The sequence below is a fragment of the Rhamphochromis longiceps genome, linkage group LG3 (genome assembly GCF_057381845.1).
Source record: "Rhamphochromis longiceps isolate RC_006_pf linkage group LG3, R_longiceps_female_GT1.1, whole genome shotgun sequence".
Taxonomy (NCBI): domain Eukaryota; kingdom Metazoa; phylum Chordata; class Actinopteri; order Cichliformes; family Cichlidae; genus Rhamphochromis; species Rhamphochromis longiceps.
The window spans coordinates 51559455-51584302 of record NC_140559.1 but is presented as its reverse complement, the minus strand read 5'-3'; the positions used below and the strand labels follow the sequence as shown (position 1 = coordinate 51584302).

Here is a 24848-nt window from a genome sequence, read left to right as displayed (position 1 = left end):
AATGTTTCAATAGCTTGTAAAACCACCTTTCGCTGCAATAACTTGAAGTAACAGATTTCTGTTTGACTTTATCAGCTTCACTTCATTGACCTCTGCGGGCATTCATCCTGTCCTTTCACAGCTCTCTTAATCTCCTACCACAGTATTTCAGTCAGGTTGAAATCTAGACTTTGACTGGACGATCGTAACACCTTGATTTGTTTCTTTTTTAGTCGTTCTGTTGTAGACCTGCGCTGCTTGGGAGTCACTGTGACTGCAAAACAAGCCCAAATCATCACCCCTCCACCAACGTGCTTGATAGTTGGTTTGAGGTGATTGTGCTGATATGCTGTGTTTGGGTTTTGTCGAACATGCAGTGCACTATGGCCAAACGTAGCACTACTACTACTACTTACCTTCTTAAATTTTTGGAAGAAGTGAGACTTGAGTTCATTTTTTAAAGTTTGTTTTTCACATAACTTTATGTGAGGAGAGTTTGCTCTTTGAAGGAAGAACATAGATGACATTAGGGGTCTCAAAACATGAATTCATGTGGCTATGCACTGACTCTAAAAATGAATGACTTGTTTGATTGTTTACCTAATATTGCTGCAAGTTTGTCAAGTTACTTAATGATGCCTGAACAAAGAGGCCCATTGTCACATTATTAGACGTACTTACAGGCTAGCTTCTATGATTTTTGTAATTGTGACCTAACCAAGCACAGTCTGGCAGGGGTGTGTCTGTGGATAGGCTGGGGTTTCATTTTTTTTTTTGTTTATTGTGGTTTAAAAAAAAGATTTATGACAATGATGTTACCATGAAATCAAAAGAAAAATAGGAAGCAGTAAAGCAGTTAGTGAAATCCATCTGTTACTTTGATGTATTTTTTTTAGCACAGCAATGAAACTGAAAAAACAAGTGCACAGGGGTGGTGAGGAAGTCTGAAACCATCTGCGATGTAGATATTTCATTTTTAAAACCTTTAATTCTGCTCATATTTTCTTATGAGCCGTATGAATATTTGATACAAATACAGTTTTGTGGGTCAGTTGCTTGCATCCAATAGCTAAATGCAGAGATCAGTGCATTGAGCTACTGTATATTTTTATTGTTCTGTCGCCCCCGTTCACATTGATTATTTATGTAACATTGTCTTAGAGCCGAATGCAGCATTTATCCCAAACATAGTTCAGTCCTCAGCAGACCTCATTCATGTTTGTTCTGTTGAAGCCCACAAATGGTCCAAACCAATAATTTGCTCACTCTAGGCAGGCGGATGTCACAAAATCAAAAAAGAATGCATACTGTTACTGTAACCTGTGACCACATATTGATTCGGTTGTGCAGTGCATGGCACTTTGCTTACTTCATCTAAGTCACAATAGCAGTTTCCTCTGGAAAAAGAAAAAAAAACCATGCCCACTGCTGATTTGAAGGTCCATTGTGTAGGATTTGGGAGACACTGTTGCAATGGAATATACATAATTATGTTTTTACTACTGTATAATCACCCCAAAGTGTCATTTTCTCTCATTTTAGAATGGTCCCTTCATATTTCTATAGGGAGTGCGTGCTCTTCCACCCACAGTTTGCAGTGTTGGACCAGAGTGGACATTTAGAATTTGTAGTGGCCACCAGCTTGACGATGGAGGGTGAGGCCGCTGAATCCTGCACACGGTCCGTTTAACTCAAGTAATCATGTGGGCTATTTTTGCAAAAAGTTTCAAATGAATTTTTAAAAAATGTGGCTAAATGTGTCCTTGTCCTTACTGATCATCACTTCTCATCAACAAGCTAATGGCAACTGTACCCCCCTGGGCTGAAATAGCCCAAAAGGAGTGAGCCAATAAATTATGTTAATCAGTGGGACACGTTGGAGGCGTGTTGTTGCCTTCGTGAGGGGGGGGGAGCATGCCTGCGCCACGGAAAGGCTTCAGTCTTATTAATGCTGTGTCCTCTGCGTGCGCACTGCCTCCCGCTTCCACGCTCTCCCTCTCTACTGTTGAGTGCATAAGAGCGGTTTCCTCTGCAGACCACTTTGCAAAGCTCCGTGCAACAAGTTTGCAGGAGCAGCAGCGGCACGCCGTCACGCAGGTTGACTTCACTCGGCTGGAGCTTGAGCGGCGCTCCACTCATCCATCTGTCGCTGTCACCACAAAGTCACCGTACGTGAACGCAGCGTTGCAGGCGCACGCACGCTCGCTCACTCACTCACACAGAGCAGAGTGCCATAAATTGGTGACTCCGCGCCAGATGCGGTTTGCTCTCAGCAGCGCGTGGAGTTGTTAGTTAAATGGAGAACGCAGTGGCGAGAGGAGCATCTAAGTGCATGGAAAAAATGGAGAAAGAACTGTCGCCCCGGCAGAAGCGACACTACTGCCGCACGACTGCGCTGAACGTCTTCTCCTCGTTTTGCTCCGTGGCGTCCGTCGCCTTCTGCATTTTCCTGAGCATTAGCGGAGCTGACATCAAGAACCGAGTTGTGGATTTGGAGAGTGCCAAAGGCGAGCACACCTTCACCCGTGCCCCTGGCTACTCCGTGGAGGATTTCAATTCACTGATAGAGGAAAGAGTGGACGAGCTGCTCTCTCAGGTAAGATTGGCTTATGCGCTCGGCTCTCCGGCACTTTGTTGTTGAGCCCTTCACTTGCGCGTAAATGGACTGTGGTTCACTCAAAGGGCGAATGAATGAAAAATGATGCTTTTCTTTCACCTTTCAGCGCTCCTATGAGAATTTCGTCAAGATTCGGACAGCCAGACAAACATCACCTGAATGCAACTGCCCTCCAGGTAAAGGAAACTACTTTTCCAGTGCGGTGCGGGCGCGGGGTTGCATGTGGGAGTGTGAGGTACTGGCTTTTAAAGCGGGTTTGACTCCGAGCACAGGCTGGTGTGAGAATGAATGGAAGCTTTTCAGGGACAGGTTTTTGTTTGTTTGCATGTTTGTAGTTGATTTCATTGAATCTGATGAAATGTGACAGTGCTGATAGTTCAGGGGAGGTCTCCTGTGAAGGATGCGGACAGCTGAGCGCTCAATGCACCTAACAGAAAGAAAGGCATTTAACAGCCGTCTATACATAGAGGTGCTGAGAGATTGTCCGACTTGTGATGTTGCCTGCTCCCTTGTTCACATGGAGGAGAAGTGGGAGAGGCTGAAATTCACATTTCTAACCAGTAGATGGAAACATTTATTCCTCCAGTGTAGCGCAGCATTCTGGTCATTTTAGGACTGAGCCGAGGTTGGGTTGCCAGTGCATCGTAAGTGGGGGGGGGGGGGAATGTTCTGGATTTGAACTTGTGGGTTTTTGGTTTACTTCTAAATGTTTGCCAAGCCACTATTGTGCATCAGTGTAGGTTAGCCTTCAGGGAAAAAAAAAGAAGAAGAAATTAATAAAAAATAAAAACAGCCAGTCCTGCTCTTGAATGTGTGATTGACAGCTCCAGTTTCACTGCAGTAAAAAAAAGAAGAAGAAGAAGAAGAAAAGATAGAAATTATAAAATAGCACCGACAGAAAACAGATAAAAAATACAACATTAGCCGATAAGGTGAAATCCAGATGGTGCATCGGGGACTTTGAGGGGTTGAAAATTACAAAAAATCTCTCACACCTGCCCTTAAAATAGCTCACGAGTCCCTGAAAACGAGGGACGGTGCGTAAAAATTGCTGCAATTTTGTAACAATTAATGCAACGTTTTTGTTCATCCCCTTGAATTAAAGCTAAAAGTCTGATTGTTAAGCCCACATTCAGTTAATGACTCAGGCACCAGTTCTGTTTTTTCAACAGCTACAATAATGTCACATCTCCATGTCCAGACATATACAGAGATAACAGGGTGTCAGATAAGGGCTATATACTGTCAGTGATAAATAAAATGTGTCTATTTCAACTGATTCTCAGATAAAGTGAAGGATTCAGTCTTTGCCCAAAAGTTATGCATTTTAGCATTTTAGGCTAAACGACCCAGTTAAAGTCCATCCATCATCTGAAAACTGCTTCGTCATAAAGCCGAAAACAGGGCTGTGTTTTCTCGGCTCCTGAAAGTGCTGACATTGTGGAGTTATGTTCTTTACAAGTAAGTAACATCCTGCGGATTTCTTAAGGCTTTTTTAAAATTACCTTTACATGCTTTTTCATACATGTGCCAAATATCAATATGAGCACCTCGAGTAATGCGTTCAAAAGGTCACCAGCAAGCATCCCGGCTCCTTAATGGTTATCCGACAGATGGGATGAATTGCTCCTTGATGTCAGAATGAAGTACGCTGTATGGCCTGTCTAATAGCATGTTACTGCAAAGCACTCTAGTAACATTTCCATGCGCTCAGTGAACCACACGTGAACCTTTGCGTTCCTTCCTGGCACACTGCTGAACCACTAGGTAGACGGCATGCTGCGGGACGCTGACATGTTTTCACAACTTTTTAAAGTTTGATGAAGAGGGGATCAGCCTCAGTCAACTCCAGCTGGGAATGTTACACAGTAAGTGTGAACATACTGTAGGTGACCTTTCTGGAAAAAGTCACAGTGCATAGTGGTGCTTGGAAGGTTTCATGGAAAATTCTCGGGTATTGGCAAACATCTGCGCTGCAGGTCTGAAATTAAGGTGTTGAATCCCAACCAAAGAAAGTGCTTTGTTGTTGACCCTCAACCCCTGACCTCCCCTGTTTTTTTCTTTTTCCTTCACCCTGCCAAATATGAACAGCAACGCAATAAAAAATATGTTTATATACCATAATCAGACACGGGCACAAGAAGAAACGAGACTAGTGCGAGTGATAATCCCAAACGAAAGATCCTTAATCTTCAGTTTTCACAAGTGCTCTATCAACTGCAAATGTCTCATCTGCAGAGTGGGCATGCCTGAATTAATGAGCCAGAAGTACTGCGAGTATTAACCATAATGAGACACTCACAATCAGGCGGCTCTCTGTTCTCAATCCCTGTCATATGTTTGCTATTTATTTTCTCCCTCCACAGTTCTGTAAAGGGGCAGAGAATAAAACAATGCAAACATTTCACATCAAATGAAGCGAGACGACGCTAAAAACCAAGACGGCTCCGAGCTTGATCCTGGAAGCTGGCAGCTAGTTGTGGTCTCTTATCCCCCCCTCCCCAACCCCCATTTATTTTTTTGAACTATGATTTCATACAAAACACATATATCATCAGTGTACTTTGAAGAATCTGCAGCGTAGTTTAAAAATCCAAACGCTCACGTAGTGTAAGCGTATTACGCACGCAACTTTCAGTAATACTTTGTTAGTGCTTTGGAGCGTGCTCTTTCCAGGCAAATAACTTTATACTCTATGAATTCTGAATGGGCTCACTCAATATCTAGCCTCTCCTCTGTGTAGGAGACAGCCTGTGGCTCAGATGAGGTCTTTTTTTTCTCCCTCTCTCTCTTTGAGGGGAGGACCGTAATGTGCTTTTCACAGTCTTCACTTTATTGCTGTCAAAGAAGATGGAGTGGTTACACAGACAGAGCAATGGTCCATAGCTTGGGGATATTTTATAGGTTGTTCCTGAATCATGGGAAGTTTTTCGCCGTCTTTATCTGAGAAAGTTGGCTGTGAACTTCTACTGTGTTTTATTCATGCTGATGTCACTCCTGGCGGGAAAAAAAGTGATGGGTTTGCTGATGCTGTTTGTCATCTTAACAGCGAGGGGGGGTATCGCTTTGTGTTATTACTCAGTTATTACTTTCTGAGGGAAAAACACCATTCTGACACGGGCTAACTTTTCCCTGCAAACTGGCACAGTCTGTAGTTGAGCTAGAGATGTGTCTCCTGGGGTGGCAGTTCCTGTCAGTCGGTCCATCTCTTTGGTGCAGGCTGAAATATCTCAACCAGAAGGACGTTTCACTCTGACATTTACGGCCCACAGAGGATGACTCCTGCTGATTGCTAGACTTTTCCCCTTCCTCAACCAGCGTGTTAACACTTCTTGGATGGAATGGCATGAAATTTAATATTAATAATCCATCCACCTCCCACTACATCGCGTGCAGACACATTTGCTCCCTGTGAAAAATCACAATTTTGTCTTATATGACAAAGCCAGCAAGCTAAGACACCTCAATCAAGCCGTCAGATGAGGTCGGCATCCATGTGTAAAGGAACAAACAGGTGGGTTTAGCATATGCTGTTAAATGATCCGGATAGAAACTAACTAAACCCACAGAAAGCTAACCTAGCATGGACTGCAGGATAGATTAATAGCTCAGTAAGACACAGAAATGGAGACTGCCACGCTCTCCTATGGTTTTTTTCACTTACCCAGTGAGGAGCAGGGCGAGCCTTTTCACGCCATTAAGGAGACAGAAAATTACATTAGAGACAGAAAAACGAGAGGGGAAAAATGTTACAGGGAAAAAGGTTCAGGTTGATCAGGGATGAAGAATAGCGAAAAAATATATATTTGGAGTGTAGAGTGGTAAAACGTAAGCTTACCAGATCTCCAAATAGCCCACGTATGTCTGACAAAATAGCCAGCAGACAGAGTAAGTGTGTGTGTGAGTGCCAGGTTTTGACAAGAAGGTACACAGCGTGAATTAAAACATATGGATTGAATTTTAGTGTGAGTTTAGTGTGTGGTGGGGAGCCCAGCAAAGAAACTGCAGAGCCAAATTACTCACTTTGAACAACAGTCAGTTATCCTGAGCTTCACATTGTCTGAAAACGTATTTTACACCCTCCGTTACAATTAAGGAGTAAATCAAACCTGTGAAACCATCATGATGTGAGAATGTCTCCAGTCGCACCCACACCGTGCTCTACACTGAAGCGAGTCCCTTTATAATAATTGTTTCAGCATTCGCGGGCTGTTTCCCTTCTTCTTGTTTTTTTAAAATGTGCGTGTACCTTCTCCTTCCCTGGGATCTGCATTCCAAACAGGGCCTGTTGTTTAATGGGACCATAATAAAATGTGCCGTCAGCAAGCGCTGGTGGTTTGCGCTTTCTCCTGTTTACTCACCCATACGCCTAATTCCCCGCACAGCCCCCTTTCCCCACTCTGCAGCATTTCTTGATGTTAACACTTCAAAAAGCCTGGCAGCAAAACACTGGCTGAAGCACTCTTGAGAAAACAGGAACATATTACTTGTACGGTAATGTGTGGGACTTTGTTCTCCCCCCCAAAAAAAATACCCAGTAGTGCTTGTCAAGTGCAGAAGGGCAGCAGGGGGCCACATCAGCTGGATGTTCTGTCTTTTAGATTGCAAAATACAATCATAAGCACATGCAGCTTTTTTCCTTTCATCCTTGTCATCTCCTGACTTGATCTGATTTCTTTACCAAGAGCGAAAATACACACATTTCAAACCAGTCCCAACTTTCTCCACCCAATCGCTCCTTTTCAACTCTTTGTGGCCACGCTGGTTTCCAGTCTCCCTTTCTGGCTCGCCAAGTGTGTAATCCCTCTGGCCTGATACAGTTACAGTCATGCCAATCCCCTCAGATATCCTCACCTCAGTAGAGGCAACTGGTAATTAATCACTGACAGCTTTTGAATTAAGCCCTCTGTGTGGTTTGGTGGTGGGAGGTGCACTAATAGCCATGTAATCACTGAGTGATAGGTAAAGCTAAGCAGACTTCCAGGTAGCCACTGAGGCCAGCTGCTTCTGGTTAAGTGAGTCCGGTTAGGCTGTTTTTGCGACCACGTGAGGTCGGAGACAATGTTGGAGCCCAGGAAACTTTGCCCGGAGGCAAAGGTGAACAGGCAATTATGATTTTGATCGCTGTTCAATTGCATATAAGTATATCGCCATAAAAAGAACAGTGGACTCCAGATAGTGAATAACATCTTGCCGGGGTCATTTTATGCATGAAAAGCCTGACTCATTCACCTCCGACTCCACATCATTCCCAATAAATTGACATGACGTGATTTATCGGGATGAATCATCACAAGTAGTACTTTTACCTTAATTTTCTAAATTTACACAAGGCTGGTTATAAATGGCAGGGAACACATGGTTTCTTTATTTGACACAACAGTTTTTACGGGAGATGGTGAAGTCGCTCTGTTGAATGCACTGGAACTGACTGCAGGGCTTTGAAAGGGTGACGCACTTTTCTCTTTTTAACTATACATTAAGCTGAGGGGACGCTCATAATGGAGAGCAGATCACATGATCTTTCTATGAGCGATGTCAACAGCACTCTGCTGGAGATTCAAGCACCTCAGGCTGGGAGAACGGGGCCAAAGGAATGGACCAGAATCCAAATGCTCTTGCCTAATGGTTCGTCTCATGTGTCCTCGAAACATTTCCTGGCGGTGATCCTCAGTCGTCATTTTGTGTGGAATAAAGCAGGAAGCATGGAGATCCTGTCTTGGCTGCTTGTACACTTACTACTTGGAAATGAAGAGGTTTCCATCACCAGAACTTTGAAAGCCTGTGGCACACCCAACCACTTAATAAAAGAATTGTCTCCTTTTATTTAATTTTTTGACATGCTTTCTTCTTTGGCACGTTTTTGGCATTATCAAAGCACAACGCTGAACAATGAGATCCAAATTATTAAAGGTGGAGCACCCTTAGAGCAGTGTGGCTTTATGCCTTTCGTTAAGGCTTCTCGCCCTGCGTGCATGTGCTCAAATGCTCGTTCTTGTTCCTAATTTGGGAAGTTAGTCCTCACAGTTTGTGTTTTTTGTTTTTTTTAGATCAAAATGTAGGAGCAAAAAAGATTCTGCAAAGATGATTATAAAACGTCATGCTACGCTCCAGCCGATTAACCGGATGTCCGCATGTTCTTCTTGGTGGTCGTGATGCATGCTAACACAGCCTCTGCTCACATTGCCCTGTAACCTCCAGTGTGAAATCACTGCTGTTGGTCTGCCTTGATGCTCCCTCTCCCAGGATCCGGCAGGCTTATGTGAGAGCAGGGTGGCAAATCATCCACAAAAGACGACTTATAAACCCTCTGCCTCGTAGCACTGGGTGCCCTCTGACACTAGATTGAAAGTTGAAGTTGTGCTCCCTCTGAAAACTACTGAAGTCTCCTTCTTCATGAGCCTGCATACTCATCCCTGACCTGCTAGTATTCAGACAGATGTGATACCCTTTCAATGCCTCTCCTGGGGAAGCGTCTAAAGTAGTCATTGTTTGCCATTTGTGAAGCGTTGCTGGTGGTACATGCGCGTGAATAACTATTACAGTGACATTACTGTAATATTACATTAATTGGCTGGTAACCATGTTGCTAGTGTTTCTCAGCATCATGCTCTCTGATTTAGATTTCAGTCTAACCCAATTGTCTGAACGAGTACATGTTTAATTTCTTTTCACTGTAAGAATGGCTTTCCAGTGTCTGTCATCAAATTCAAATCAGTATACCGTAGCTTGATGATGCCAGCTTTCGGGAGAGGCCAAAAAAAAAAAAAAAAAAAAGATGATGCCAGCTTTCATGGAAATTCTGGGCTCCAGACAGAAGAAAACTAGGAACCCCCGAGGCGATCCCCACATGCTCCTGCACCCGCCTTCCTTGCCTGTGGCTTTGTGCCCCAGGCCTGTCAGGCCTCGCAGGCATGGAGGATGGCGGGTGTATTTTATCAGCCTAATAAGAATAGTCACTGCAAATAAAACAGGCTGGTGTGCCACAGCAGAAAGTGATAGTTTTGCTAGTGTGTGGATGTCATGCAAACTATTGTTGATATAGTCTACTTGCTATTTATGGGCTTTTCTAGAAACAATACATGGATGGCCTTTGCTGAGCCCCATGTTTTGTTTATATGCATCATTTACTTAAGTCCACAGTCTGATTGCAGCTTGAGCTTTTCCATGTAATGATCACTTCCACAGCTCCAAAAATGGCAAATCCTGATTCAGATTGTAGGTGATCACAGAGAAGCTTTCTATCAGTAGAAGAGCTGGTGACACTGAGACAAACAGTGATCGAAGGTCAGCAATCTTTAAGTGCTCAGAAATCAACCTAACACCAACAGTACTCAGATGGGCTGGACGTATAGTACCTTTCTACTCAACGTGAGCACTCACAGCACGTTTTAAGATGAGTCTCATTCGCCCAATCAGTCACTCACTCACTCCGTGTCTTTCGAAAGGATGCCTTGACACATTACTTTTGGAAAAAGAAGCCAAAGACACATACCTCTGTTTGCATCGGAGGAGCTGAAGTAGAGTAGGCAAAGAGTTTTAGTTCCGGTGTCAAAGTGAATCTGTCACCATCGTGCATCTCCATCCTAATAACGCAAGCTCTGAACTCATTAAGGAAAACTCAGAATGCTTAATTCCTGTGTCGTGTTCCTCTTTCCAGAGGAGCAAAGTATGGGATGGAAATGGCTCAAGACCCGAAGGTTCTGCGGTGGGTCATTAAAGCTGCCCAGAATATTACTGGCACTCGGTAAACTGCGATATCGATGAGCTGCAGAGCCCAAAGGGAAGCCAATAAGATAATACCTACCCCAACCACAGCTTGTTCCCAGTGCTCATATCTGAACATGCATTACTGTGTACAGAGAGGCTCAAACATTCAAGAGATGTAGAGAACACTTGAGGAGGACTTTTATTTCCAGGGTTTTTTGTATATTTCAAGTTCAATTATTTACAGTGGTTGTAAACATTTATTAGCGCTAATAATTTGAAACGCCCGCTCATCAATTTTTAAACCATGTAGTTTCAGCACAAACAAGCAGGCAGTCCCTCAAGCTATTCAAAGACAGCGGGGAATCAGGCAATTTGTCAAAGTGGAAAAAGTGATGGAGGCAAGCTGGGTTTGCCCAGCGGCTGGCCAAATGATGCATGCTCCCAGACTCCCCACAGGGTACGCCAAGCAGTCGGTTGGATCAGACTGTTGTGTTTCCCGTCCAATGGGCTGATACACCTTTTCTTGGTGTTTCTTAATGTTTATTTTTACTGCCTCTTCTTCTAGGTTCATTTTAAGATATCATAATGTCCCGCATCAAATCCTCTTGGCGTCCTTGATGACAACCAGTAAACAGAGGACTTGCGTACTGTCTGGCGGCTCTTACTTCTCTGCTAAATGTGAAGTAAAAAATGAGTCATGCTGTAGATCGGGGAGGGTAATAAAAACACTGAGCAATTATTCCAGCCCTTTTGCACTCACTTATGTGCTATTGCACATCTGTGAACACAACTGGACAGCAGAATATGCTGATATCACCCCCCTCGGAGTACAAATATGGAGACAACAGTATCACAGAAACATGCCACCACAGAGCCTTTGTAGCTTGGCGATCGGCGCTGGGAAATATTTTTATGTTATTATGTGTCTTTTCTCAGTTAAGAAAGGAAGAAAGCGTGGAATAAAATGAAACGAGGCCATTCATTCTTAATCTCTGTCAACTGTGATGTTAAAAACAGCGTGGAATGCGGTTTTCTAATTACAGCTTATGTAATACTATTTTTCCACAATATTTATGATTACTTTTCCCGCCCTTTAGCATGCAATTAATCTAGAACACGCAGTGAAATAACAACAAACAGTACGGTGCCCCACGCGGCAGCTTGCCAGATTTAGCCTACCTGTGAACGTACATGCGTGTACTGCATCAATGTCAGCGAAGGTGAATCGATACGCAGAAAGTCGCTTCGTCGTCTGCTCAGACGGTATTGCTTCGAGAGAGCCCCTCCCCTTCTATCTGATGAAGAAGAGGGTAGAAACAGCTGTGTAAGCCACAGTTAAGGCTTGGAAAACCCAGCAGTAGACAGACAACCCTGTGCACTTTAATTTAATTGGCTGGTCATACGATACAGTTCAAGCAGGCTAGACGCCTCGTTAAATGGTAATTTCTGACAGCTTGATAAACGGCATTAATGCCGTTTAATTAATGCCGGTGGCCTTAAAATAGGCCTCATTTTTAGTCTTAAATGGAGGGACTAAATTCAGAAGTTGAAGACATAAATATAATAAGTGCCCATCTAATTGCTTTTCTTCTGTCAGCCACTTTGAAAACCTTACAAGCTTTTTAATACTTTGAAAACTTGCTGTCAGGTTATGTGTAATATTAGGAATTGCTTACAAGGGTAAAGACAGAGTGATGCATTCATGAAATAATTTTATTTGTTGAACCAGTCCCTCACACAGTCAGAAATCAGCAGGAGCAGGTATTTTGACACATTGTGAAAGGCTGCAAAACATATTGCAAAAGAACAAATGTGGGTTCGTACTTCTACTAGCTGGTTTATTACTATATCATGGAAAATAATCATTATCAAACTATATTATATTTTGGAATCACAAATGTAGTGATCACAACAACAGTCACCTCGAGGTACTTTATACTGTAAGGTAAAGAGCCTACAATAATACAGAGAAATCCCCACCAATCAGACGACGCCCTGTGAGCAAGCACTTGGCGAAAGTGATGAGGAAAAGTCCCTTTCAACAGGAAGAAACCACCAACTGACCCAGGCTCAGGGAAGGGCGGCCATCTGCCATGACTGCTTGGGGGTGAAGGGAAGGAGACAGGACGAAAGACAAGACAAGCTATATACAATTCAGTGCTTTTAGTGATGTACTTTAGACATGGTCAAGATGACCTACTGAAGTTAAAACCGAGGAAGGGGCAAGAAAGGTGATTTGGTTCACTTCAGAGAACGATCTCAAAAAGAGAAAATATCCAGTGAGTGGCTGTTCTCTGGACAAAAAGCCCTTCTCAGTGACATTACAAGTCTGGAGAGAAAAGCCAGACTGCTTTGGGTTGATAGAAAAGCAACAGGAACTTAAAGAATTCTTAGCAGTAAGGAGAATAAAAAGTACCTCTTAACATTTCAAATCTTGACAGGATTTGACATGTTGAGTATAGCCCAGTCCAAACCTGGGCTACACTTTGCATAGACTTACAATCTTCTATTGTCATATTTAACAATAGAAGATTGTCTTGGTGTCCTGGTCTGATGAGTCTCAATTTCTGTTGTAATATTTGGCTCTGAATTTGGCTTGAACAACATAAAAACATGAGTCCATGCTGATTTGTATCAAGTTCAGGCTTTTGCTGAGCTTCATCCAAACACCACAGCCTATCTGAATACTGTTGATGACCATATAGTTTAGAAGACTGTGCTTAATTTCAACCAGTTTAAATGGTGAGGGGATGTGAGAAATAAAGGACTGAATCATCACCCCAGATGGGACTCGAACCCACAATCCCTGGCTTAGGAGGCCAGTGCCTTATCCATTAGGCCACCGGGGCTCTGTCATTGGCTTCCTGTAATAACGATAGGTGGCACGAGGCAAACAACTGCATAATGGTGCCTTTAAACATATGTGTTACAGTGTACATGTATAAAAGTCATAATGTTTTTAAATCTGTCCACCAATTTAAAGGTAAGAGTAGCACTCTCTTTGCTCTGGTGCACACTGTTGATGATTATCTCCGCTGAATATGCCATTCATCTGGTTTCATGCTGTTCACTCTGAGGTTGATGGGTTGCTTCAGTGCATGCGTACAGTTGTTTTTGTTAGGTTTTAATGAATCCGCCCCACTGAGTGGAAATGTTATGAGATTGTAAAGCAGAATACCTCGTGCATATTTTATACGTCTCACTTGTAAACATGAAAGTATAAAGTTCATTTGTGCCCACTGTAACATCAAGCTGATGCGTTTTTACAAAAAGCCTGTCAAGTTGCACTTTAACTGTTTTCTAATGTTTACATGTTTGCATGTATTAATGTCGGTTTTATTATTATAGACATTACCGCGTTTGTGATATTAACTAGATTACTTGTTCTATGAGTTTTTCTAAAGTGTGCCCACACTTTGAACTTTTTTAAAATGAAGAATTTGCTTCAAGAAGAAAGCAACAGCGATGCCTCGGGTGTAATGCTTTAAATCAAATCCAGCTTTTCAGACTCTATCAGCCATCGTGACGTCATGCCGAGCTTTGTCGGGATCCAGGTTAATGAGCCACTTCCCATGAGCCCTGCTGCTATCTGAAGCATCTCCAGTTCTCATGAGTTTCTCGTACCGGTGCAGCAACCCAAAATTAACTCTTCACCAAGACTTGACTTTGTCTGTATGTTGGCTTGAACTTACCGCCTGCCATGGCAGTTGCATGGCAATTCAGCCACAGAGTCCACTGTATAACGTCAACATATTCTAAAACTTGAATGCATATTTGTGCCATGAACCTGTCGAGAAGTGCACTCCTGCAGAATATCATACTTAAATGTTCCGCTGTGCGTCAACGTTTACTCAAAGTTCAATCTTATGCTTCTGTTACAGATTTGCAGTTGTTTAATTGATGTCATTTTTCCTCCTTTTCTGTGAATTGTAAATATTTACTGTTTCGTAAGTGCACCTCCGAGTGTTCTCGCTGCTTTGAGCGCTGTTTCATAAATGTCATGTTTATAGCTTTGATGCTTGAGCAGAGTAAGACTCAGTCACAGTGATGGTTGACGAGTCCTTTTTATATACAAAAAAATCATATATATCCACTTTATGGTCATAATTCAGTTAGCAGTGTGTTGTCAAGGTTATCTCCACTGTGAGTCTGAACAAAACAAATAAAGCCTTTTGAAGACTTTCCCTTCACAGGAGATTTACCAGGTGTCAGCTTGACTGATCTGAGGTGCTTCAGGTAGAGATAGTGTCTCACTGTTAAAAATGGTAAAGATGTGAAAGGACCCATCACCTCTTTGCCCTTGAACTTCAAACAAATTACCTTCCCAGCATGCTTCCCACCTGCGCTGTTACTGTGAAACATTTTAATAGCTATGGTGGTGGTGGTGGTGGTGGGGGGATAAATAAAAGAAAAAAATAACGGAGAAGAAACAGGAATTAGCAGGAAGCTCGTTTCGGCTGATTAAATGGAGCGTAACGCTAGTATGTTGTGCTGTGGGATTTGGTACCAGAGATAAGATGACTTATCCAAATGCATGTGCAATCTGAATTTAAGTTATACGGAGCATTTCGTAAACATACTGACACGCTAATGACTCGTTCAGCACCAGCATGCGTTTGCTGTCAGCTCCCACAGACTTTCATGTAGCATAACAAATGAGAGGGAAAGTCTTTCACATGTGTGGGTTTCGCGGATCCCCAATGTAACATAGACTTGATCATATACTTGTTTTCTTAAAGCAGTTAGTCATGCGCTGTTGGCTATCCCACCTATGAACTGGGAGGTACTTTTTTTTTGAGGTGGAGGTCAGTTGGCAGGAGCTGGCAAAGCATCTGCATTACCCCAAATGTCAGGGCTCAGTAATATGAGGGTGTAGGTTTCATCTGAGTGAGAACAGGGAATAACACGACATAACTCAGTGGAACTCAAGATTTAAACCAAAGAAACACTGAGTCCCACAGGAGCCGGTGTACTCTTGTGAATGTCAAACCCATAAATCTACATTTTGCCAGCGCCGGATCCAGTTGCAGTTTGAGACCGTGCTGTTAAATTAAAAGAAATCACTGAAAATTCTTTATTATTTCATATTTAATTCTCCGCTGAGGTGGATATTAAAGGTAAAGGTAAAAGGAGAGTATCATATTGTCTATTCAGCAAAGTCCTCTGAGACTTCCTAATATACAAAATTGGATGAAAACTCTTCACCACCCTTAACGCTCTATACGGATTGCATTTCTATGAGCAGTGGCAAAGCAAGACCAAAATCAGTGAGTTGGATATGAAGCTGCAGTACCTCTGAGAAGTGTCACGTGAAGCAGAGTACAGTGCTGACAGAGGCCATACGGCATCGTTTTAGGTTGCACATTTGCCCCGCGGCTCTGGGCGTGATGTTATGGTGGCAGGCTCTGCTGAATAAATGCGATCTCTGCACAGGCTGTGCACATTCAGTCATTTTTAATAGCAAGTAACATTATTTGTGGGCACATGCGAGCTTGGAAGCTGACTGAGATGCTCAGGGTGAAAAACAACATCTTGCAAGTGCAAAGGCCGGTGTGAGAACTCGTAGAAGGAGGAAAAAATTATATACCTCTCTCTCGTGCTGTATCGTTCTCCTGACACTCTACCCCAGGTAGACTACTCCCCTCTGGCCTGTTCTCAGATTAGCATGTGTTGGCCAAAGTCAACATGGAGAAGAGTGAGGAAACAAGTTCTCATTCGCACTAAGGTTGCTAATACCTCACCATATCTGATGGCAGACTTTGAGATGTGTCACATGGACTGAAATAAATTTAAATCTAATAAATACAATGAGTGCATTATTACTTTTAGCTTAGATTTCTGGAGGGTGGAGACTAATAAAGTGCCTCTAAAGAGGAAAAGGATGTCTGGAGTTTGTGTGAAAAAGAAAAGTGTCAAATATTTGGACTGCACTAACTGTCTAACTCTCAGAAAACTTCAGGAACAAATAAAAACTCACGTGCAACAATACACAGCGCGTACCTGTGCATATCTATAACATAAACGCCTTTCCATTACAACGTGTGGTTTTTCCACAGTCAACCACTAAAGTACCCATAAAACAAAGCTGAGGGGGAAAAAGTGCTCGGCTGTGTGCGTCTGTGGCGAACACTTGTTGTTGTTGAGTTTTCCCATGGCAGAGGCAAATAGCTTGTAAAACAAGTTACGCAAAAGTCACCAAAACATCATCACGGCGCTGCTTGCCACCGCTTGATGTCAAAATTGGGTCATGTTGAAGGCCCTTCCCAACCCGCCCGTGTTTAATTGCCATGTGCTAAAGAATTTCCCATGTGCACACAAACCAGTCAAGCCTGGTGAGACCTAATAATTGTTCAGTCAACTCTTTGTGCTGCTGTCTGCATTCATGCTGCCAGATTTTTCCCCCCCTTCTTTTCTCCGAATGATGGCGGCACAGAAAGATTCGATACTTGACGGGGGTTATCTGCTCAGCAATCCCTTTGCTACATGAAAGACATGTTTAGCTACGTGGTTTCCGGGCCAGGAGCTAAGCTGTCTTTTTACAAGCAATCTTTGATTCACAAGGGACATTTATCCCTTCCTTTCCACCAGTGTTCCCCCTTGTCTGCTTTGTCCAGTTGCCTCTTTCTTCCTCTCAAAGGCTCTCTGCAGCTTCAGCGAGAGGAGCATAGGGACACAAGCTTTTTAGGGTCTACTGAATGGATTTATCGACTGGGTGAGGCAAAAAATAAATAAATAAATGAATAAAAGTGACCGAAATAAGCAGCAATGAGAAAAGCAGAACTGGTGAGGGGAAAAAAATACACTTTGTTTAAACCAGAGCAGCCTGTGTGTGCGTGCTGCTGATATGGATTTCCCCATGAGAAGGTTCAGGTCCCCAAATTCCTCCTCAAACAGGCCTCAAAAAAAAAAAGAGATTTATTTGGCTTTTTGCCTCAGACTTGGAGGGAGAAAATGGGAAGCAAACTGGGGTTTTTAGCATGCGCTCTCCAAAAAGGGGTTTCTGTGACGCTTCAGAATGATAAATTATAGAAATGTCTTTGGAGGCCACATTAAATGGTTCATGAAAATAGCAGGCCCTCTGAGAGTTAACTGTGCCTTCTCTGTTTAGCATGCTTTGATGATGGTAAATGGTATACTGTTCTATCTGCTGTGACCAAATGTCCAAGTCCTGAAATGGTTTCATCCTGAGGACTTTTGCCTTAGCGTGCCTTCTCTGTCCTGAGTACAGCAGGCCACCGGTGTGACTTGTTACGCTTGGTGTGGACTCTCTGGTGACACAGTTTCGTTACGGGTAGCTGGGATTTTACCTGCGCTCGCCAAATTCATTAGAGGCCTCTGAAACTCTAAACATGCCGCTCAGATGGAGCAGGTCAGGTTTTGCCCATTATTGATGTCTACAAATATTGAATATGTCGGTTAGGTCTTGTAGCATGGTTGTTGCGTGTATGTGTGTAGATGTGCGTGCAAAAATTCAAGCTTGCGTTAGACAGACCTTTTGGCTTGACTCCTACCTTTCATAAAGAAAGCAGCCCCTGTCAGACGCCCAAAAATCCCAGGCTGGAGATGAAACAGAGAAGAGTGTGTGTTGGTTTGCATATGTGTGCACTGTTTATGTGTGTACCTGAGTCCTGTACATCTCTGGCTTTCCTGCACCCCATACTGACATTTCCAACGGGTGCTGGTGTAAATAAGGTCGTCGCCCACAGCAGGTGTGGGGAGCAGTCCCGAGAGCAGGGGAGGTCTAAGCCCCTTCAACCCTAGGCCGCAGCGAAACCATCCTGGAGAAGTCAATATTTGCAGTCGGTATCAAAGACGGGCCTGTTTTTGGTATCAAAAACCAGGCTGTACAGAAGAAAGCTTGTCCATGAATTCAGATGTAACATCTCCAGCAGATCAACTGGTGTTAAATACGTGGAATTGTTTATGAAATCAGCATAAATTCTCTATTGTTAGAACGTGTTTTGAGATATTAGTTGTGTACTTTGTTTTTGCATTGATTTAAATGGGACTCTTTAATCTATTCATAATCCTGTACGACTGCATGTAGTAATATGTAAATGTAGACTTTGAACAAGATCAGAAATACGACTCCATTATTGCACATGTTGCTCAGTGTTAAATGGCGATATGAACATAAGACTGCAAGCTATTTTAGCTAACTTTACAATGTGGTAAAATGTGATTTTTGTAACAAATATATGATTCGGATAAGACGTATTTTTTTAACTTAAAAAATGAGCTATGCAGCTAAAAGTAATAAAATTAATGCACGTTATTAAAATACTTTTGGATAAAACTGTAACATTCTCATCAAGTTGGGTGCTAAGATCTAAAGGTGCAACTTATATGGGCTCTGTAATTAGCTAAGGAAGAAACCCCTTGGCTCCAGCATCATGTGTACTAGTCAGTCACGCTAGTAGCTCCCCTGCTTTAGCGCACTGTATGCAAGCTAGCATGCCATCTTGGTAGAATGCTAGCACCTGTGCCATGTACTGGTTTATACTCAATATAATCAAAGACAGTGAATTTACATTAACAAACAAGAAGTATGTATTTATAATCAAATTTTGTCTGCTTTTGAAGCTTTGCTAATAGCTAACGAGACGTTAACTTGGTCACCATTTTGGATAGGATCTAGTGAATATGGTCCCAGTCACACAGGCTTAGAGGCTAGTCTGCAACCATCTGGCAACCACTGATCGTCAGGGGAAACATGTGATTTTCCTAGCTGGTTAATGAGTGGTTGCTGGAAGTTCTGGGAACCACTTACCAACCAGTTGGGGAATACATATTTTCCCCCTCACAACCAGTGCTTGCGTCATATCTAATATAGCAAACAGCTCTCAAGCATTACTGGAAGAATATGGGGTCAAGTTCTAACATATGCTTTTCTAAACAGGCAAATCTTGTGAACTTGCCATACCAATCATAGTTTGTGTGCACACTGTTTTTGCTGTGGAGTCTGTTGTAGGTACATTCCAGGTTTTGTCTTTTATACAAAGTTGTCTGCTAACTACCAGATTTTTTCCAACCTGATTTTCTTAAACTGTTCGTGCTTTTGCCTTATGTGGCACTCAGCAGCAGGTCAGTGATTTTCTCTTTGTAGCACGTCTTTCCTTGACCTGCTGGGTGTTAGAAAACTTTCTTTACTATTTTGGGTGTACATTTCAAGCCATTCACACCAAGGCATTCACAGGAGACCAGACTGCAGTAGTGTATTGGTCCATTCCTCCCTGTCTCTTGAAAGTGTGTGGAAAAAAACTTACATGGCTTTGCTTTGATTTGCAGTGTGTACAGAGGGGTTTCCATCACAGACTCTCTCATGTGGGCCACTGGTCTGGCTCCTGTCTGCTCATTGAAACCCTCCTCTCAGGGGGGTTTAAGACAAGACAGTGCCTTGACTTTATCACAGACCATCTCAAGGAATTTCAAGGTTGCTCATCCTCTGCAGTGGAAGAAAATCTGTAAATGTACTAAAGGAGACAGATTGCTTAGTAATAGGCTTCCAGTATAGCAAACAGACACAATTACCAAAGCATATTGTTGTTGATGTTGGAAAATGCAGCTGTGCACAGATTCCTAATGCAAACAGGCTCTCAAAAGCCATTGCTCAATTATACAGTTGTGAATAAGACCGCATGACATTACAAACAGACAAGTTCTGGGTAACATTTGGTGACACTTTTTACAGTCCAGAATAAGGGCTGTGTACAGCATTAGCTTTTACACACCTTCTTTCCTGAGACACAAATCAGCCACACTTGAGCTTTAGGGTTCTACATTAGCTTGTGGTAAAGAAGCCAAGCAGGGCACTGCCAGCCCAACACTCCTGTGTTGCAGTCTTTTTAGTGTCCTTTTATAGTCTCCTTCCTTCCTCCTCACACTCCACAGTCTTCCGAGAGGCCGTGCAGGCACGATGGGGAGTAAGGAAGTCAGCATGCTTCATTAAGTGAATGTGGCACACCACGCATGTCACTGAAAACAACAGAGGCTCTGTTCAGGAAAGAAATGACACTTAGAAATAATAGCAAGCCAGAGAACTGCCTTTAAGGAATGGCTGATGGTTATGAGGCCTCCAGCTGTGCTTTGCAGATTTTTATTTTATATAAACAAGCTGGAAGTGTTGTAACAGGTATACTTCTTTTAATGGGACTACTTCAGTAGCTTAAGCTTGAAGGCACTGAATTACTACACTTTATTTCTTGTTGTTATTTTGTAATTAACTTCGTATGTTCTTTGCTTAAACCTGGATTTAAACTAGTTCTCCTTAAAAACAGATCTCTGTGCATCAAAACAAAACCAAAAAAATCAAATCCAAATAATGCCCTTATACTGTAAAATGGCTTAAATGTAGTTTCACGTCTGCAATTCATTTAAATTAGTCCTATCTTCATCTCTCCAGCTGCCTGCATTTTCCCACAGTCTCCCTCAGCATCTCGAGACCCATTCGCTAGCTAGCTAGTTAGTTATCTTACAATGGGACAGTGTCTGTCCACACTATCCAAGTAAATGCTACCTCACGCAGAAAAGGAAAAATCTGCTCTTCATATATAATAAGCGAGGGCGCCGTTCTGGTGAGTAAGGTGTAAAAAGAGTTGTTTTATCACAGTGACTGGAGGACATTGCACTGCCACTATTAGACGCTAGCTCTTAAAGCTAAACATTTACATGTTAATTGCACTTAGAGCCACATAACAAGTTTTCAGCCCAAGTAAAGTTACTTTCCCATGTGACTGCTCTGCTCCTTGTTTATTCTCTCTTTGACTTAGCTTAGCTAGCATTATTAGACATTTAATAATGTGTCGCTAAGGTAATTGACTATGTGCACGAGACAATGCTAACTTCCTGGTTTGAGAGCGGCTGTGGGGTTGTACATTTCCGGTAGCTTTACTTTGCGGTCAATCGCTACTGCGAAGATATACTCCAAAATCATGTCCAAAACTCGAAAACGGAAAGATCGCATTAAGTTACAAAGAGCAGAAGGTGGGAACACTCACCACTGTTGTGTCATAAAAAATCTAATGATCAATTTTGACGTTTAAAGCGTTTAGATCGATTAGTTGTTTACATCACTCAACACAAGCAGAACTGCATTACTGCAGCAGAAGACACATCGTCCACATTCAGAAGCATCTCTGTATAGTGACTGGTCTTATGATTTAAACAGGCAAATGTTCAGCATTCAAACTACAGGTGAAGAATAGTCAAACCAGATGTTTCCCCCGTTATGTCGATATCAGCTAGTCAAGTACACACCTACACAGCATGTTAACAAACCGTGAAAAAAGCCACACAAAAAATGAATGATTGCTGGTAACGGTTTCTATACATTAGTATTTACGAAGGGTATGTTGTGACTTACCTTAAAAATTACAGTGGTCCCTCGCTAATAACGCGGTTAACCTTTCACCTCGCTGTTTCACGGATTTTTTAGTGCAAGTTTGCATGCTTTTTTTTTACGTCACATTGTGTCCTGCGTCCTGATCGCTGCAGACGATCTCCTCCGTGACGTCTCTCCTGTACAGTACAGAATCGCTGCATTGATCGCTAGCAGTGTGACTGAAGTGCAGTACTGTATGTCCACGATGTCCACCAAACGTTTTGCACCGTCAAAAAATAAATTTGGCTACTTGATTTCACCTATCGCTGGTTATTTTTAGAACATAACACCCGCGATAAACGAGGGACAGCTGAGAAATATAACATTTGAATCCCTTTTCTCTTTTGCTCTGAGGCGCGGGGGAAAAATATCGACAAGTCGATGAACATCATTTACAGATATATTGGGTAAATGCCCAAGACATCAATAGAAATGTAAATCGCCACTTGATTCATTTGCTTAACTTGTTTTGGACCGTAAACCAGGCGCGAATAGGACACCGGAAACAAAGCTCCCCACAGGAGTTTCCGCACCGGAAGTAGCATATGCTAACGTGCACATAGTCAATTGTCGCTAAGTAATGTGTCGCTAAGGTGTCATACACTGAGCTAGCTCTGGCAGGCTATAGTCCCATCCTTCAAAATGATAGCTTGTGTTTGTTATGTATTAAATCATCACTTTCTGAATCACAGTTATAGGTAACATGTGTTTTTTCAGCTGTGGTTTATCAAGCATTACTTCATAGGTACTTTACATTTGGTTTAAGATGTTGCTAATCAGCTAATATTTAATCAAGAGCAGAATAATCCTCTTTTGTAGATAGACAAGCTAGTGAACTATATATCCTGTATGGCTGCCAAGATGGGGGATTAACACTCTTTCTTTAAAATTATTTGGCGGTTGGGATCAACGTCAGCTAAGCTATCAAAAGCCTAAGTGCTGATGAGTTGATTAATGTGTGTTATGTGGCAAAGGTTGCCTGCGTGCTCAGTGTATACTCATGTTCATTTCAAAGACATTTATTGAGGAACAAAATACCCCAAAAAACTGTTTCCTCTCTCATGTTGGGTGGGTGGGGGGGAGGGGCCATTTCCATAAATCACATTTTTACTATTTCTCACATTACATTAAATGAGTTATTAATATTTCTGTGGTGTCATACAGAAACATCCCCACATTCAGCGCGTGAGCAAGCAGGCAGCATTTTCTCTGCTCTTTGTGAACAGACTCGAGCGTGGGTGTCAGGGGGGTCTTTTATAATATATCGATGAGATTAAACGAATCCTCGCTGACAGGTGCGTGTCTGTTTCACCTCCGGGGTGTCTGTGCTCGGGGCGGGTGGGGATTAGAGAAGGTGAGGGTGTTGGAGCTGTGCCGCAGGGCCTGTCCCGGCTGCTGCTGTTTAGCCAAGAGAGCGCCAGCGAAACAGAAAACAGATGACAGAGAGACGGGGAAGCTGAAAGGCTGGCTTGTGTGTTCTTTCTGTTCTGCGTCTGTGTTTACCCTTGAGGGGTGTCAATAGGATGTGGCTACCATTAGAGCAGGGCGATATGGCCAAAAATATTTATCACGATATATATTTGAAAATTTGCGATAACGATATAACTGACGATATAATTGATGCGAGACAAAATACAACTCCACAACATTACTAGCGCAAAAAGACAACCTTCCATTTATTTTCACGTAAACAAGAAGCTGGTTTTTATGTACATTAAAGCTTTATAAAAATGTAACAGTGCAAATGCAAATTCCTTGCTGAAAGTTTAACCCAAAGGCATTTCCAGTAGAAATGGGCTGACATATCCTGAGCATAACCATGTATAATATCCACTGAAGTTAAAAAGAGGTGCTTTGCAACATTAAACTGCAGTGTGCAGTACGCATTTTTCGGACCATAAGGTACACGGGATTATAAGGCACATTAAGCGAAACAAAGCAGTCAGATAAATCAAACTTTATTAAACTCATTCTTCTTGCTTCCTCCACTTCTGTACCATTGATTCATTAATGTTGAATTCTCTGGCAGCTGCTCTATTCCCATGTTGTTGCAGTATATTAATGACTAACCTCGTATTGTGGATGGATTATCTCAGTTGTTCTCCTGACTGAAGTTTGGTCCGTTTACAGCATCCTGCCATGCGATTGCATTTGTCTCTAACCATGAAGAACCTTCACGTTAACTTTTATAAGTGGAAAAGTGTTAGTGTTCGTCCTCCAGCTTCACTGTTTATGTTATGCTAACATAGCTGTGTCGCTAGCGATCACGTAGCACATCATTATATACCAGCTAGCCCAACTTCAGTAACCCTACAAAGGTCACTGCTGTTTAGTTTCCTGTCTTCATTTATGTTGGAAGTGATAGCAGAGCTGTACGTTTGAATTTTTTCAGAAATCTCTCAGTCAGAACATGCTATATCATGCTTAGGTAACTAGCGAAACTAGCGAGCTAACTTCCGCTAGCTTCCTGCTAACTTCTAACTCCGTTAAATGTAATAACTTTTGTTTTCATGGATGCCTGGAAGTTAAACTTTATAGTTACACCTGGTAAAGCAGCAATGCTGATCGTTTTATTAAAGATCAAAGAATTTAGACAGTTTTCAACTCTCAGTGATGCTGCAGTGTTGTTTGACCTGAAGTCAAATATACGGAGTTTGGGACCCAGATTACTCCCAGATTTAAGAGCATCTTAGTCCGACAAATACGACAATAACAACGGCCGCTTGCATGTTCTGCAAAAAAATGTGCTTTGTTGTGTATCTGACGGACAAACACCAAACCAGTTCCACATCACGGAAGTTGCACCATTTTTACAAACCAACAATCGGCCATGTGCGTATGAAAACAAAGGCACTGCGCATGCGCGTTTTACTCCCATTCTATCGCGATATTTCATTTTCCTATCGTTGCCTAACATTATACCGGTATTACCGTGAACGGTATAATATGGCCCAGCCCTAGCTACCATATTGTGCGCCGTATTACCCATGCTGCAGCATGCTGTGTCTCATTCATTGGCACTGCTGTCCTGGCTATTTTATCACCACTGTTACATGCTGTAAAAACGCACACTGACTCATCACTTATTTGTGTCAAAACACACCTCACTATGCAGCTGAATCGCTGCTCTGCTTCAATGAATGAGTCTTTTTTTTGTTTTAA

At 42.5% G+C, this 24848-nt stretch overlaps 1 protein-coding gene and 1 non-coding gene across 2 annotated transcripts in view; one reads left to right on the top strand and one right to left on the bottom strand.

Annotated features, from left to right (window-relative positions):
- The first annotated feature begins 1889 nt into the window (after nt 1-1889).
- Nucleotides 1890-24848, top strand: part of col25a1 (collagen type XXV alpha 1 chain) — a 161220-nt gene continuing 138261 nt past the window's right edge. The window contains exons 1-2 of the mRNA XM_085400267.1: nt 1890-2575; nt 2703-2772. Coding sequence (XP_085256393.1) covers nt 2276-2575; nt 2703-2772 — 370 coding nt within the window. The 5' untranslated portion in view covers nt 1890-2275. The remainder of the gene's footprint in view (nt 2576-2702; nt 2773-24848) is intronic.
- On the bottom strand, nt 13083-13155 carry trnar-ccu (transfer RNA arginine (anticodon CCU)). Its single transcript has one exon. It is a non-coding gene; the product is annotated as a tRNA-Arg (tRNA).